This window comes from Aegilops tauschii, chromosome 3 (genome assembly GCF_002575655.3).
Source record: "Aegilops tauschii subsp. strangulata cultivar AL8/78 chromosome 3, Aet v6.0, whole genome shotgun sequence".
Taxonomy (NCBI): domain Eukaryota; kingdom Viridiplantae; phylum Streptophyta; class Magnoliopsida; order Poales; family Poaceae; genus Aegilops; species Aegilops tauschii.
The window spans coordinates 13,440,170-13,453,480 of record NC_053037.3 but is presented as its reverse complement, the minus strand read 5'-3'; the positions used below and the strand labels follow the sequence as shown (position 1 = coordinate 13,453,480).

The following is a 13,311-nucleotide window of genomic DNA, read 5'->3' as shown; positions in this document are numbered from 1 at the left end:
TGAAATTTCCTAACATTTTCTGATTTCCAAATAAACCCTGAAATTTCTGAACATATTTAAAACAGGAGAAAATGGAAAAGCTAGTAAAAACGGTAAAAGAAAACTGGACCGGATGCTTCTGGAAGGTCTACAGTATCTATCGGGCCGTCCATTTTTACTACTCCCTCGGTACCAAAATCAAAATATAAGACGTTTTTGCAGTTCAATCGATAGGAAACACCATCCGGACTCATCTGTCTGTTATTCCTCAACAAAATAAAAAAAATTGTCAGTTCATAACGTGGTTATTCATCTACGCATGAAATTCTACCGACATATATTCAACCAGACTAACAACACTGCCTCCTGTACTAGATCTAGAGTGCATTATCCACTCGCACGGTCGCGCCATCACTACACCGTCTGATTTCTTACTAGAGTACCATTTTTTACCGGCCTTCAGTGGTGAAGGATATGGAAATGGAGTTCCTGGATTCATCCTCAGCAATGTTGCCCAGCGTGGAGGCCTTGGTCGTGTCGGTGGCGAACGTGCTGTTCGTGTTCGCGCCGGAGGCGGAGCTGGACGCCGAGCCGGTGGTGCTCTTCCACCGGCCGACCCGGCCGTGCACCGCCGGCTTCCCGGGCTTGGGCAGCGTGAAGGAGTCGCTGGACAGCATGAGGTGCACGCTGTACATGTCCGGCCGGTCCGACACGACGGCCTGGCAGCACAGCAGCCCGAGCTGGACGCACATGGCCACCTCGCCGGCGTCCCAGCCGGACAGGCCCGGGTCCACGATCTCCAGCGACCGGCCTTCCTCTGACAGCTTCCATGTCTGAAAGTTTCAACATAATTGAATTCTTCAGCACATCAGAGCATGTCTCTCTCTTCATGTTGAAAAAGTAAAATGCAGGTTATGCAATCTTTTTTTTTTTTAACAATGAGAAATGCTCACGTAGTTCAACAGGTCGACTTTCTCGTCGCCGAGATGCCGGTCGATGTTCTTCCTCCCGCTGACGATCTCCAGCACGAGCATCCCGAAGCTGAAAACGTCGGTCTTGGTCGACAGGTACCCGTTCATCGCGTACTCCGGGGCCATATAACCGCTGCAAAAAATCGCATCATTTCCTGTTATTTATTTGCACTATCATAAAAAAAAACTATTGAATGGAAGTGGTGCATGTGTTTGGGGCTTACTATGTGCCAGAGATCCTGAACGTGTTTACGTGCGTGGCGTCTTCGAGGAAGAGCCTCGCCATGCCGAAATCCGAGATCTTGGGGTTCAGCTTGTCGTCGAGGAGCACGTTGCTCGCCTTGATGTCCTTGTGGATGATCTTCACCGGAGACTCTTCGTGGAGGTAGAGGAGGCCCCTCGCTAGTCCGAGGATTATTTGGTACCGTTTTGGCCAGTCTAGCTGCACCCTCTTCTCCCTGTCTGAAAGTAAGCAATTCAGTGCAGGGTCAGATAACAGAGCAATCTTCTATGTTTCGAGTTTGAAGAAATTGACTGTTATGCAGCTGTAATTTATTGGCACGTGCTGCTAATCAGAAAATTCAGAGTACTTATGTGAATGCTTAGCATAGTAGCAAACCCTTGGTTTCTGTATTTGTGTACAAATGTTTATGATTTTGCGTAACAGAGTAAACTCAGATAGCTCATTATTTGAGATAGTACATGACAAACATTGTATAACGTTTTTCAATCCATCTTTTTCGCATGTGTTCACCTGTATGAACTCAGATAGCTTAGTGTTTGAGATCCTTTCATGCAGACTGAAGAGGCATATTGCCTTTTAGATCAAAAATAAAATAAAATAAAATTGCATCGTATCTTCATCGTAATTCCGCAAAACGCATTTCTGGTTTGCTTTTTGACAAGAATAAATCGTAATCAAGAACTGGTCTGGTGTGGATGTGACATTTCAACCTTTGGGGTTAAGAAACCAGGAGTCTCCTTCCGATTCAGTCAAGGTCAATGATAATACTTGGAACAAGGCAACCAGCTGTTATATGAGGACGCCAAGGCCAACTTTAATACTAGCTGACATCAACTGAAGACTTGCAACAGACTGAATGCTCTGTCTGACCAAACTGCTATTGACACGAACATTCAGTTGTCCGTTTCGGCTGAAATTTCAGGCACCAATGACTCTACTGAAATCGATCAGCGATTTTGATTTCAGTTTGGACAGAGGGACCAATTTTTCATCAAAATATATGAAATCCAACCAAGATTTGGCGCGCAGTTTTGTAAAAAAATAACCCGAATTCCCATTTTTGTTTGAACTGAACTGTTTTTGACTGAATTGCAAGCTGATCGAGGTTGGAATGTATAAAGTGGGGGCGATGGAGCGTGACTGACCGAAGAGGATGTGGTCGAGGCTGCCGTTGGGGAAGTAGGGGTAGACGAGCATCTTTTGGCCGGCGGCGGCGCAGCAGCCGAGGAGGGAGACGAGGTTGCGGTGCTGCACCTTGAGCAGCAGCCGCACCTCGTTGAGGAACTCCCGCAACCCTTGCCGCGACTCCAGCGACAGCCGCTTCACCGCGATCTCCTGCCCGCCCTCCATCACGCCCTGAAGATCAACGAGGTCAGTGGATTGAAGAGTGCGCCGGGGGAGAGCAACAAGGAGGAGGAGGTTGCTGGTCGCTTGCCTTGTAGACGGGGCCGAAGCCGCCGCGGCCGAGGAGGTTGCCGTCGGAGAAGCCGGCGGTGGCGGCCTCCAGCACGGGCAGGTCGATGAAGAGCGTCCACTGGTCACCGTCCCGCCCCGACGCGCCGGCGCCGTCGCCGTCCCCCGCGCCGCCCCCGGCGCTCTTCCTCCTGCGGCCGCAGCACGCCCACGACCACGGCGCGGCGGCCGGCGGCATCTAGGCTCTAACGAGTTAGGTAGCACAACCAAAGACCAGGCGCCCCACGCCGCCGGGGACAGCAGAGAAAGACTCCCCTGCTCGCTCGCTCACGCGCCAAACAGTCAGAGAAAGACTCTGGCGGCGCGACGTCGGGGCCGCCGGCCGGACCGGGCCACGCGCGTACTAGTAGCGAGGATTAGGAAACGTGACGTGCTCTGCTCACATACCACTCTCTGTGGCTGCTAGCTGACCGGCGCAGATGGGTTCGGCTGTCGAGCAGCAGCGAGTGACAAGTGTGTCCTAGCTGCTGCGCGCGCGGTGGAATTCAACGTCAACCGCGACGACGGGGCTCCGTCCGGCCGGCCGCTGTCGTGGGTGTGTGCGCGCGCGACATGGGCAAGCGCGTGCTTGACTTCGCTCCCACGGGTCAAGCGGCGGTTAGCCGTCGCGTCGTGCGGGCGGCCGTCCTTCATCGGAGGAGCTTCAATTTTCTTATCGAATTGAGGGGCGTGCCCCGATTTCATTTCATTTGATGACGTGACGTACAGGGTAGCACAAGTGTGTCGCCCGTTAGAGCATTGATATGTCTCCAACGTATCTATAATTTATATTCATGCTATTATATTATCCATCTAGAATGTTTTATATGTATTTATATATTATTTTATACGATTTTTGGGACTAACCTATTAACCTAAAGCCCAGTGTCAGTTTCTGTTTTTTCCTTTTTTTTTGAGTTTTACAGAAAAGGAATACCAAACGGAGTCCAATGGACATGCCAATTTTTGATGATTTTTTATGGACCAAAAGAAGACCCCGGAGCATGATAGATCGGGAGTTCCGTCGCCGCAAGCCTCTGTAGCCAACAAAAACCAATCGGGACCCTGTTCCGGCACCCTGCCGGAGGGGGGAATCCCTCACCGGTGGCCATCTTCATCATCCCGGCGATCTCCGTGACGAGGAGGGGGTAGTTCACCCTCGGGGCTGACACTAGTAGAAAACAGGGTTTTGGTTCGGGCCTGGCCAGCCCATTAGTCCCGGTTCTTCACGAACTGGGACCCATGGGGGGCATTAGTCCCGGTTCGTGAGCCCAGGGGGCCGGCCGGGGCCTCGTGGGCATTGGTCCCGGTTCGTCTGGATCCATTTGTTCTGGTTCTAGGCACGAACCGGGACCAATGGGCCGCGCTCCTGGCCCACAGCCATTGGTACCGGTTCGTGCCTAGAACCGGTACAGAAGGGGGGGATTTAGTTCCGATTCCTGCCACGAACCGGGACAAATAAGTTGCCTATATATACCCCATCGCCGCAGCAGAGCACTCCACAGTGCTCTGTTTAGATGCTCCCAGAGCTCCTCAGCCGTTGGATCTATAATCTGACGGTCATCTAGGGATGCGTTGGATCTGGTTGTAATAACGGACTTTTAGGGGTGTTTTTTTTAAATAAATGCGCGAGCTCTCTCCTTGGCCTTTGGATTTTAGATCCAACAGCTGAGAAGCTCCCGGAGCACCTAAGCTTAGGTGCTCCCGGAGCACCAGATATCTTCCCCATAGGTATGACCTATGTTTCGCAGTATCCGTACAGTCTTATGAATTTAATTTTATTCCGAAGGTTCTGTAATACACGACGTACCATGCATTTGAGATGGATGGAAAACAGCAACAACACTGAAACATGAATATGACGTGCCCGAATTGTTTGTAGGTGCGTCAGTGCATTCATACCGGTAGGCAGGTGAGACCAATTTATGGTCAGTTTTAGTTAATATATACCACATCTAATCGACGTACGTCTCCATCACGCGGTCCATGCAGCATGCATGCGTGCACGTACGCCCCCACGATGATTTAAAATTTTAAATGAAGTCTTTTGCTGACGGATGCAAAAAGAAAATAAAATGAATAATTCAAACGGTTTCTATTGTTACTATATCTCCATCCCCAAGCAGCACCTCCCGCACTAGTGTTGAGGAAAAATAAGCTTCTAAAGTCATGTCCAATTTCCAAACGTCAAAAGGTCAGTTGCTCTTAAGCGGAGTGTCCAGTCGGAAGCTGTTTTCGCCATTGTCTTTGGTTTGATTAGATCATGAAAGTTGAAACTAATCCTAGCTTCTGTCTTTTGACCACCTTCAGCAGCAACAAAATTAGCATTTATATATTGCACTCACTCCCTGATCACCACAGCTCTTGTTATTATTCATATCCATCGTCGTTGCCGAACTACCATACAACTTGCATTACAGCAGCATGGAGCAGCACCTAGCACTCCCTCTGACTGATCATCTCGAACGTTGTACAATCAAAGATCAGATCAACACGTGGTAGTACGTGCGTATTCTTAGGATCTTGTATTGAGTGTCGAGGTCGTCACCAAAGACGTGGCATAGTAGGGCCACCGATATATTATTCTTACACTAACATCCATGCTGCAGCAAGCAGTTTGACCTAGCGAACGAACAACGACGACGACCACAACGCAGTTTGACAGGCCGGCCGGATGATCATCATTCATCAACGCGCGCGTGCTAGTTACCGCCGGCGGCGGCAACGGCGGCGCCGTCGGTGCACCCGGGCCCGGGATCGCCGAAGTACTGGTCGCGGCAGACGTAGAGGGACCGGTCAGAGTCGGCCGGCTCGCAGCGCTTGCACGCGGCGGCGCACCGCTCGACCTGGTCCAGGCAGAGGCAGACCGGCGGGATCGACCTGGTGCAGATGGTCCGGTCGCAGCAGTCCCACGGCCTCTCCTCGCCGCCCTGCTTCTCCCTCGCCCCGGTCAGCGCCATGCTCGCTTCATCAGGAATTCCTGCGTGACAACGACCATGACAAGCTAATTAGCTACTGCCAGTTTATTCCTTCGACCTAGAGTTTAGACGAACAGTGGCATGCATGCGCGTCACCTTTGCCGTCGCTCGGGAGGCGGATGGTGTTGTCCACGTCGCCGGCAGAAGCGAGGGACACGAGCGAAAGCATCAGCAGGAGGATGGTAGCTGTGGATCTCTTCATGGTGGTAGTGTCCATCAGAGCTAACTTGTGTACTTGGTGAGGATGCTTCTTGGGCTCGCGGGCAGTCTATATATAGCCGCGTCAGGCAAATCACCAGAGGGCACGAGTGCAACGCGTGGCGCTTCCCGCCGGGCTATAGATCGAGGCAAACAGATATGGGTGATCATCACTTCACTTGTAACTACCATGCTTTTTTATTAAAGTAGGGGAGGGGTCAGAAGGCCAAAGCGGTGCGACAGTACAAATTACAAACATCACCCGAAAGATCGAAAGATTACACAATAGTCTCTGAACTTTTAAAACAGCCCCACTAATAGCATCTCCAACAATGACAGTAAAAAACGCGCGCGGGATAAAAATCAGTTTTAGCGCACGTGAGACGGTTTCGCGCGCTCCAACGGTAGAGGGAAAGTTAGACGCGCGGGAAAAGATCGCGCGCGCGCGAAAAAGCGGCCGGGCGCGCGGCTTCCGGCGCACTTTATAAATGCAGCGCCCGCCACGCGCCCTCCCACGGCTCTCCACCTCGCCGCGCGCCCTCTCCCCCGCTGCCTCTGCCACTCTCCCCTGCTCCCTCCGCCGCTTTCTCGCCACGCCTTAATTTTAGACGTCGGAGGAGGACATCATCGAGACGGAGTCGGAGGAGGAGAAGGAGGATGAAGAGGAGTAGTTTTTTATCTATTGTTTTTATAATCAATCGTAGGAGGAGGCTATGAACTATCTATGTATCGTTTTATCTATCGTTTATCTATCTATGTACTATCTATCTATCGTTTTATCTATCTGTGCCTCGAATCAGAGTAGAAGGAGAAGAAATATAGCGCGTTCTAGAGCGGCTCGCGCATGCTATATTTTGCAACGGCCGCTGGAGCCGGCGCTCTGCGGCGCGCAAAAACTACTACGAAGGCACTGTAAACACTTGTTTAGCGCGCCTGTTGGAGATGCTCTGAGTGCATCTCCAACATCAATCAGTCATGCATGCACGCCCACGAAACCAACCTACTCCTGTGTATCAAAATATAAGATGTTTTTGCACTGTAAAATCATATTATATTTTGGTACAGTAAAGAGGTAGTGACCAGCTCAAACTCGAAGTGTCCAGCATCAACAAAGATGGCATGATTGTCTGATTAACACAACTTATCATAATCATCGATGCTGAGACCATGCAACCAAACACTACCAGCGCTACAACAACGACAACCCGGAAGAAAACAACACGTAAGTGCGCACCTACTACAGTGCGATACAGAACTCCGTGGCTCGGTACACAAGGCCACTGACCGGCCGGCCGGCCGACTCACTTTATTCGTTCACCATCACCCGGTGCAAGGATAGAGCTGAGCGTGCATGGACATCCTAGCTAGCTAGTCATCGCGGCGGACGTGGGCCGCCAGGTTAGATCTTGTGGCACTTGGGCCCGGGCCAGCCGAAGTAAGGGTCGCCACACACGCGGAGGGAAGTGCCCGACTCGTCCTTGAGGCAGTTCTTGCAAGTCTTGGGGCACTTCTTCACCTTGTCGTGGCAGAAACAGGTCGGCGGGGCAGACCTGGTGCACAGGGTCTGGTCGCAGCACTTCCATGGCCTCGGCTTCTCGCCGTCGACGGCGATCTCCTCGCTAACAGCTGCTTCCTGACCGACGACCGGCGGACCAGAAACTCCTGGACCTGCACAGACTCACTATATAAACATTGCACCACATACAAGTAGAAATTCCTAGATAGGTGCTTCGAGTCTGGTACCAGTACCACTTGGGACGTGGCCGTCGTCAGGGTTGGTGCACCTGGGCCCGGGCCAGCCGAAGTAGGAGTCGCCGCACACGTGGCGGGAAGCGTCGGACTCGTCCTTGTCGCACTTGTTGCAGGTCTTGGCGCACTTCTTCACCCTGTCGCGGCAGAAGCAGATCGGCGGGAACGACATGGTGCATATGGCCTCGTCGCAGCACTTCCACGGCCTCGGCTTCTCCTCGCCGCCGACGACGCTGGTCTCCTCCCCCGCCTCCGTCGCTTGACTGACAACCGGCGGACCAGAGACCCCTGGACCTGCACGCACACCGTTACATGGACACTAGTAGAGATACCTAGCGAGCTGCTTCGAGTAGTCTGGTTAGCATCAGTACCGCTTGGGATGTCGTCGGGGTCTGTGCAGTTGGGCCCGGGCCAGCCGTGGTACCGGTCGTTGCAGACGTGCTTGGAAGAGTCGGACTGGGACGCCTCGCAGCGGGTGCAGGCCTCGTCGCAGTGCTCGACGGCGTCCATGCAGCGGCACCGCGGCGGGATCGACCTGCTGCACAACGGGCTGTCGCAGCACTTCCACGGCCTCCTCTTCTCAGCGCCGATCTCCGTCGCTACTTCATCAGCAAGACCTGGATTCATGTATTGGGTGATTATCACATGCAGCTAGCAAAAACATTTGCTCTTTCAACATTATTTTTGGCAGTCAAACTGTTACCGTTGCTCGGAAGACGAATGGTGTCCACACGGTCGTCGGCGACGGCAGCGGAGAGGCGCCCAGCGGCGAGGGCCTCGAGTGAAAGCACCAGCAGGACGGCAGCAATGCATCTCCTCATGGCTGCAGGTCGATCAGCTGGCTCTTGGTGGATAAAACTTACGGGCGCCGGTCCGTATTTATAGTCGCGCGCGCGCTAGATTTATATGACGATCTTGCCGTTGCTGGATGGGGCTGCAGGATGTTCAGTTATTTTATACCCAGATGCCCCCGACACGGTGCACGCATTGAGTCATGGTATCACATGTCGTGCACGCATAATCAAGCATACGTGGTGGACTACTTTTGAGTCGATGCATGCGTGCGTGCATGTATGGATGCTTGCATAATTTTTAAACTGATGCATATTGCGATGCTTTATCAGAGATCACTTGTAACTAGGCTTTGGTTAACCTAAAATTAGAAAGTGGCTTAGGGTCGACATGCGGCAAAACCGGATCTGGTCACCGGCGAGCTCGATAGATTCCATAATCCACTCGGAATGACGCTAGATTCGCATACTACAACTAGCTTGGATACTGGATAATAAGACGCATTTTAGTAGTCATCGGGTCCAATTAGTAGATGTACAACCGGGTACTGCAACTTAATCACTACGTGCAATCGCAGCCGTCCGCTCTAAATTGCAAGGGGTTAGGTGGGTTACCACGGTACTTTCTGGATCTAGCATGTTGAGCTAGCTTGGCTGCTCAAGTTGCATTCACCTCCTGAGTGATGCGAGTGTTTATGCAATATACTGGGCGGCTGATTTTATGCAATATATACTCCTGCAAGTGCAAGGTGCACGGGCACGCCTTACTCCCGAGACGGTGCAAATTAAGCGGCAGGATGGTAGAGAAAAGGGTTGAGGAAGGGGGAATTTACCATGAAAACAGTGCGCCCAGCTCCCAATGCGCTCGCTCCGCATCAGCTTTTGGGTGGGCCTAGCGTCGAAGTCTGATGTGGCTCGTGTCTGAACTCTCGCTCCCCTGATTTACTTCTGGTTTACAGAAAAACAAACACTCAGACTGATCCACTGGCTGAAACGGGACACCATTGAATGGCTCGCAAGGTCTGGACCACTCGGGGCGAACGATTACGGGAAGTTTGAGGCATGTGTTCAAGATGCTCTTACGTACTCTCAAAATGGGAAAGTATCAGGTGATACGGAGCCTTAGGATGCTCCCATGATACGAGCTCCTAGGAGCCGTTGGTGCGATCCAACGGCTCCCGGGAGGCTTTGAACATTTTTGCAAAAAAAGACCTTTTGAAATCTAAAAATTTCGAACAAGTATGGCAGACTTCAGAACTCCTAGGAGCCGTTGGATCTGAGATCCAACGGACAAGAAGCTCGTATCATGGGAGCACCTAAGGCTTCACCTGATACTTTCCCCTCTCAAAACGCTGCACACGCGTGCAGGGAATCACGATTCCACATGCACGCGTTGGGGGCATGAAACCATCACGTGGCCTGCACGCGTAAATAGATGATGGCGCGCATGCTCCCCTGACCGATGGATTAACACACTACTTGAGAGTGTTTAACCCGATGCATCTATCGCAACTTGACATTTTGTACTTTTCTTTTGGAAGGGCAACTAGACACTGTAGTTAACCTATAAATCAGTCAAAGACTCAGAATCGGTCGGCGGCGAAAACGGATCTGGTCACAGCATCGATGTCCACATGGCGATTTCATTTGGATAAGAACGGACTCACTAGTGGATTAGCCAACGACGACATTACTCTAAAAAAGGAACAAACATGATACTGTACTTTCTCCTTTTTGTTTATAAGGCCCCTTGCTTTACCAAAATAATTGCAGTACATCAATTTATGTGCAAATGTTGCACACGAAACTTCGCTGAAACTGGGTTAAAACGTACCAAGTCATTTTGAGATCAAATTGGAGCACTATATTTCTTCACAAACATGTTTGGACCCCAAGTAAATTTACGCGCAAATCTTTAGAACTCATTACACATAGTATTGTAAATTAGAATATGAAACGTGTTAAAAACCCACATAGATTTTGGGACACATGTTTAATTTATACATATTGAGTAGGTTTCAAAATCCAGAAGTATGTTTAATTTCGGAGGACTCAGCACGAGTGATAGGCTGGGTGAACATAATACAATTGTGCTACATACAGAGTGTACACAGTTTTTGGAGCATGAGTGTCACTGCACTACACACACCAGGAGGCGGCGCACGACTGCCAGTTGAAAAAATATATTTTATGTTTTAAAACATGCATGCTGTAAATAAATCATATATATATATAACACTACACACACTACAAGGTGCAGAATAAGTTATTCTTCATCCGAGGTAATTTAATGATCATTTCATAATTAAATTACGTTTGGAATTCAAATAGTTACATTTTTATTGATCCACTACGTAAAATTTGGCATAAGAAAATAAAAATATAGGTCATAAGACAAGAAAAATTGCAGTTTATGTGTATTTTACACTATGTTTTTACGTTTGTAATTTTACATAACATAAAATATTTTTTACGATGATCATATTTTTTTTTACGGTCTCTTTTTACGTCGGAAATAAGACAAAACTTACGGAACGTAAAATTACGGTGTATTGATGGTAAAATAGAGGGGGTGAAGAATAACTATTCCTATATATATATATATATATATATATATATATATATATATATATATATATATATATATATAACACTACACGCACTACAAGGATTCAGGTTTATTGCAACAAAATCGGTCGTCGCAATACATGCCGATTTTTGGCGATAAGTACCTATTGCCACGAAACAACATTCGTTGGCAGCCGTTGCGACTGGACGCATGGTAATAGGTTATTGCCACAAAAAAATCAATTGTGGCAATAAAGTCTACTATTGCAACAACCATGTGGGAAGTTGCCACATGTTTTCCCGTGGCAACACTCACATGTTGCCACAATTTGCTTTGTGGAGATAGCTTTAATGCAACACGTAACGAACCATGGCGACTGATAGCTCGTGGCGATAGACATTTGTGGCAACAGCCTGTTCCAACGACGCTTGTTTTGTGGCACATACTCTTCCATGGCAATAGTCAATTGTGGCAATAAACTATACCAACAATCCTTTTTTTGTGGTATTAGGCATTTACCACGGACAACTACACTTGTGGCAACAAATATTCCAGTCGTCGTAACAGAAAATTGCAACATACTAGTTTTCGTGGTGATAAATAGATATCACAACGGGTGAAATGTTTGTGGCGGGAAACTATTGCGACGATTTAAACTTTCCATGGTGCTAACATGTGGCAATCAAAAGTCGGTTGTGGTAATAGCCTATTGCAATCGTAAAAAAATACAGGCATTCAATTAAAATCTTCAAAACCATATGTATAATATGTAGATTCATAAAATTCTTAATTCTCATAGCAAATATCCATCAAATGATACTCAAATGTAATTTAGCCATCCTAATTAAGGGCCAAGACTAAACTGTCCGTGATCTAGAGTCCAGTTGAGTTAGATCTTTGGATCCTGCAATCAAGAAATCAAAAAAATAGTTCTAGTTAACGAGTCCAACATAACATACGCCATACAATTATTCCAACCCCATTGTTAAAAATAACTATCGTCAGACTAACTGGAGTAATACTGTGTCAACAAGGATCTAACTGAGGGATCAAAATAGTTTTACAAGTGTAAATTTCTAAAGCACAAGTACATGTACTAAAAGCATCCGCTATTGATTTAAGTTGTGACTCAATCTATAGTTTCAGTTAAGTTCATGTCCCTAGCTAACACATATTTATTTTCTCTAAGTTATGACTCAATGTAACAACAACACATAGTGAAAGAGAAGTAGTAGCTAGCTAATTATGAATGCCAATGACATACGTATAAAACACAGGTGAACATGAAGAGAAAGCAAGATTATGACTTACCATTGCTTTAAACATTTGTGAATTCCTTGTGTTTAGCTTGTATGAGCGTATTTGAAGAAATAACAGTTAGCCTTGCACCCGGAGTCTTATTAGGACTAGATCTCTGAAAAAGATTATTTTGCAAGTTTGGACTACTATTTTGTAAGGAAAAGCAAGCATGTCAGGAAAAATATATATACCTAAAACTTAAAGTTCTGACATTGACAGAAGTAGCAGTTTCATTCAAATCTAACTAGATATATACTAATCTAACTAGGAGTAGCTGTTTTGGGCAAGTTATATTGGAAATTAAACTAAAACAATGCATCTGTTCTAATGGAGTGGTCTAGTACAACATTGACTTACAAGTTATTTTCCACGCTCGTCTCAACTAGCATGTTAGTGCCTCCTAGTACTGACCAATTCAAGAAGAGAGCCTTCCATCATACAAAAGAGGAACATGTTAGAAATAGTCAGTATGAACAAAATACTCACATGGACTATGGGAATGCGTCAGGCAAGGGAAATGTACATGTCTGCTTGTTCTGGCAACGGATGACAGCACAGGCACAACAACGATGCTGCAGTGCTCCATGGACGCGATCATGGGCCTCGCCGCCCTAGGACATACAAAGGATGCCGCTCGTGTCGGTGCGGCCGTCAGCCGTGACCACATCGTCCCTCTAGAGCTTTCCCCTCTCATATTTCGATCAGGAGTCCTGGCTTGTTTTTTGCCCCCCTGAAGAAGTGGCTGAGTCGCACAAGTCCAGCTGGTTGGACCAGACCTGCAGTAGGCAAGTCAAGCTCGTTGATATTTTATTTTTGAGAAAATGAAAGCAGAGTACAACATCATAACGCCGAACTTATTATGCTAAGGATCCACCAGATCCAGCACCACCATCGTCTTCCATTTGCTTAAAAATAAAAAAAGCAATCATTTTCCACAACGGAAGAACGCCTAGGAGGGGACCTCGCTGCATATGGATTCTGGCTCCTCAAGCACGCATGGGAGGGCACCATGAGCACGCCGCCGCCTCGGTGCCCATCACCATCTAGTTCGCGTTCGCTCCGCCTGCACTTTGGACGCGTG

General features: G+C 48.4%; 3 protein-coding genes across 4 annotated transcripts; all 3 read right to left on the bottom strand.

The window, feature by feature from the left end:
• Window positions 1–208: 208 nt before the first annotated feature.
• LOC109756965 (cysteine-rich receptor-like protein kinase 44) lies at window positions 209–3,170 on the bottom strand. The gene is made up of 5 exons (XM_020315797.4): window positions 2,630–3,170; window positions 2,340–2,550; window positions 1,175–1,412; window positions 933–1,083; window positions 209–812 (listed from the first exon to the last, which is right to left on the bottom strand). Exons 1-5 carry the CDS (start codon window positions 2,843–2,845, stop codon window positions 429–431), a joined length of 1,200 nt encoding a protein of 399 aa, XP_020171386.1. The 5' UTR covers window positions 2,846–3,170; the 3' UTR covers window positions 209–428.
• Window positions 3,171–4,995: 1,825 nt separating this feature from the next.
• On the bottom strand, window positions 4,996–5,881 carry LOC109756962 (Bowman-Birk type bran trypsin inhibitor-like). The gene is made up of 2 exons (XM_020315794.2): window positions 5,721–5,881; window positions 4,996–5,626 (listed from the first exon to the last, which is right to left on the bottom strand). The coding sequence occupies exons 1-2, from the start codon at window positions 5,839–5,841 to the stop codon at window positions 5,349–5,351; spliced, it is 399 nt and encodes a 132-aa protein (XP_020171383.2). The 5' UTR covers window positions 5,842–5,881; the 3' UTR covers window positions 4,996–5,348.
• Window positions 5,882–6,920: 1,039 nt separating this feature from the next.
• On the bottom strand, window positions 6,921–8,479 carry LOC109756964 (Bowman-Birk type bran trypsin inhibitor). Of its 2 annotated transcripts, none has more exons than XM_020315796.4 (4): window positions 8,275–8,479; window positions 7,943–8,188; window positions 7,566–7,865; window positions 6,921–7,490 (listed from the first exon to the last, which is right to left on the bottom strand). In XM_020315796.4, the coding sequence occupies exons 1-4, from the start codon at window positions 8,390–8,392 to the stop codon at window positions 7,222–7,224; spliced, it is 933 nt and encodes a 310-aa protein (XP_020171385.1). In that variant the 5' UTR covers window positions 8,393–8,479; the 3' UTR covers window positions 6,921–7,221. The 2 variants fall into 2 exon arrangements, with proteins under 2 accessions (XP_020171385.1, XP_020171384.1); XM_020315795.4 differs by having other exon boundaries at window positions 7,572–7,865; window positions 8,275–8,474.
• Window positions 8,480–13,311: the final 4,832 nt, after the last annotated feature.

Coding starts and splice junctions, on each gene's coding strand:
- LOC109756965 (XM_020315797.4), bottom strand. CDS start 2,845: ATGCCGCCGGCCGCCGCGCCGTGGTCGTGGGCGTGCTGCGGCCGCAGG. Junction 2,551..2,629: donor GCTTCGGCCCCGTCTACAAG/GCAAGCGACCAG, acceptor GTTGATCTTCAG/GGCGTGATGGAGGGCGGGCA. Junction 813..932: donor AAGTCGACCTGTTGAACTAC/GTGAGCATTTCT, acceptor TGAAACTTTCAG/ACATGGAAGCTGTCAGAGGA.
- LOC109756962 (XM_020315794.2), bottom strand. CDS start 5,841: ATGGACACTACCACCATGAAGAGATCCACAGCTACCATCCTCCTGCTG. Junction 5,627..5,720: donor CCTCCCGAGCGACGGCAAAG/GTGACGCGCATG, acceptor GTTGTCACGCAG/GAATTCCTGATGAAGCGAGC.
- LOC109756964 (XM_020315796.4), bottom strand. CDS start 8,392: ATGAGGAGATGCATTGCTGCCGTCCTGCTGGTGCTTTCACTCGAGGCC. Junction 8,189..8,274: donor CATTCGTCTTCCGAGCAACG/GTAACAGTTTGA, acceptor ACATGAATCCAG/GTCTTGCTGATGAAGTAGCG. Junction 7,866..7,942: donor CCCCGACGACATCCCAAGCG/GTACTGATGCTA, acceptor GTGTGCGTGCAG/GTCCAGGGGTCTCTGGTCCG.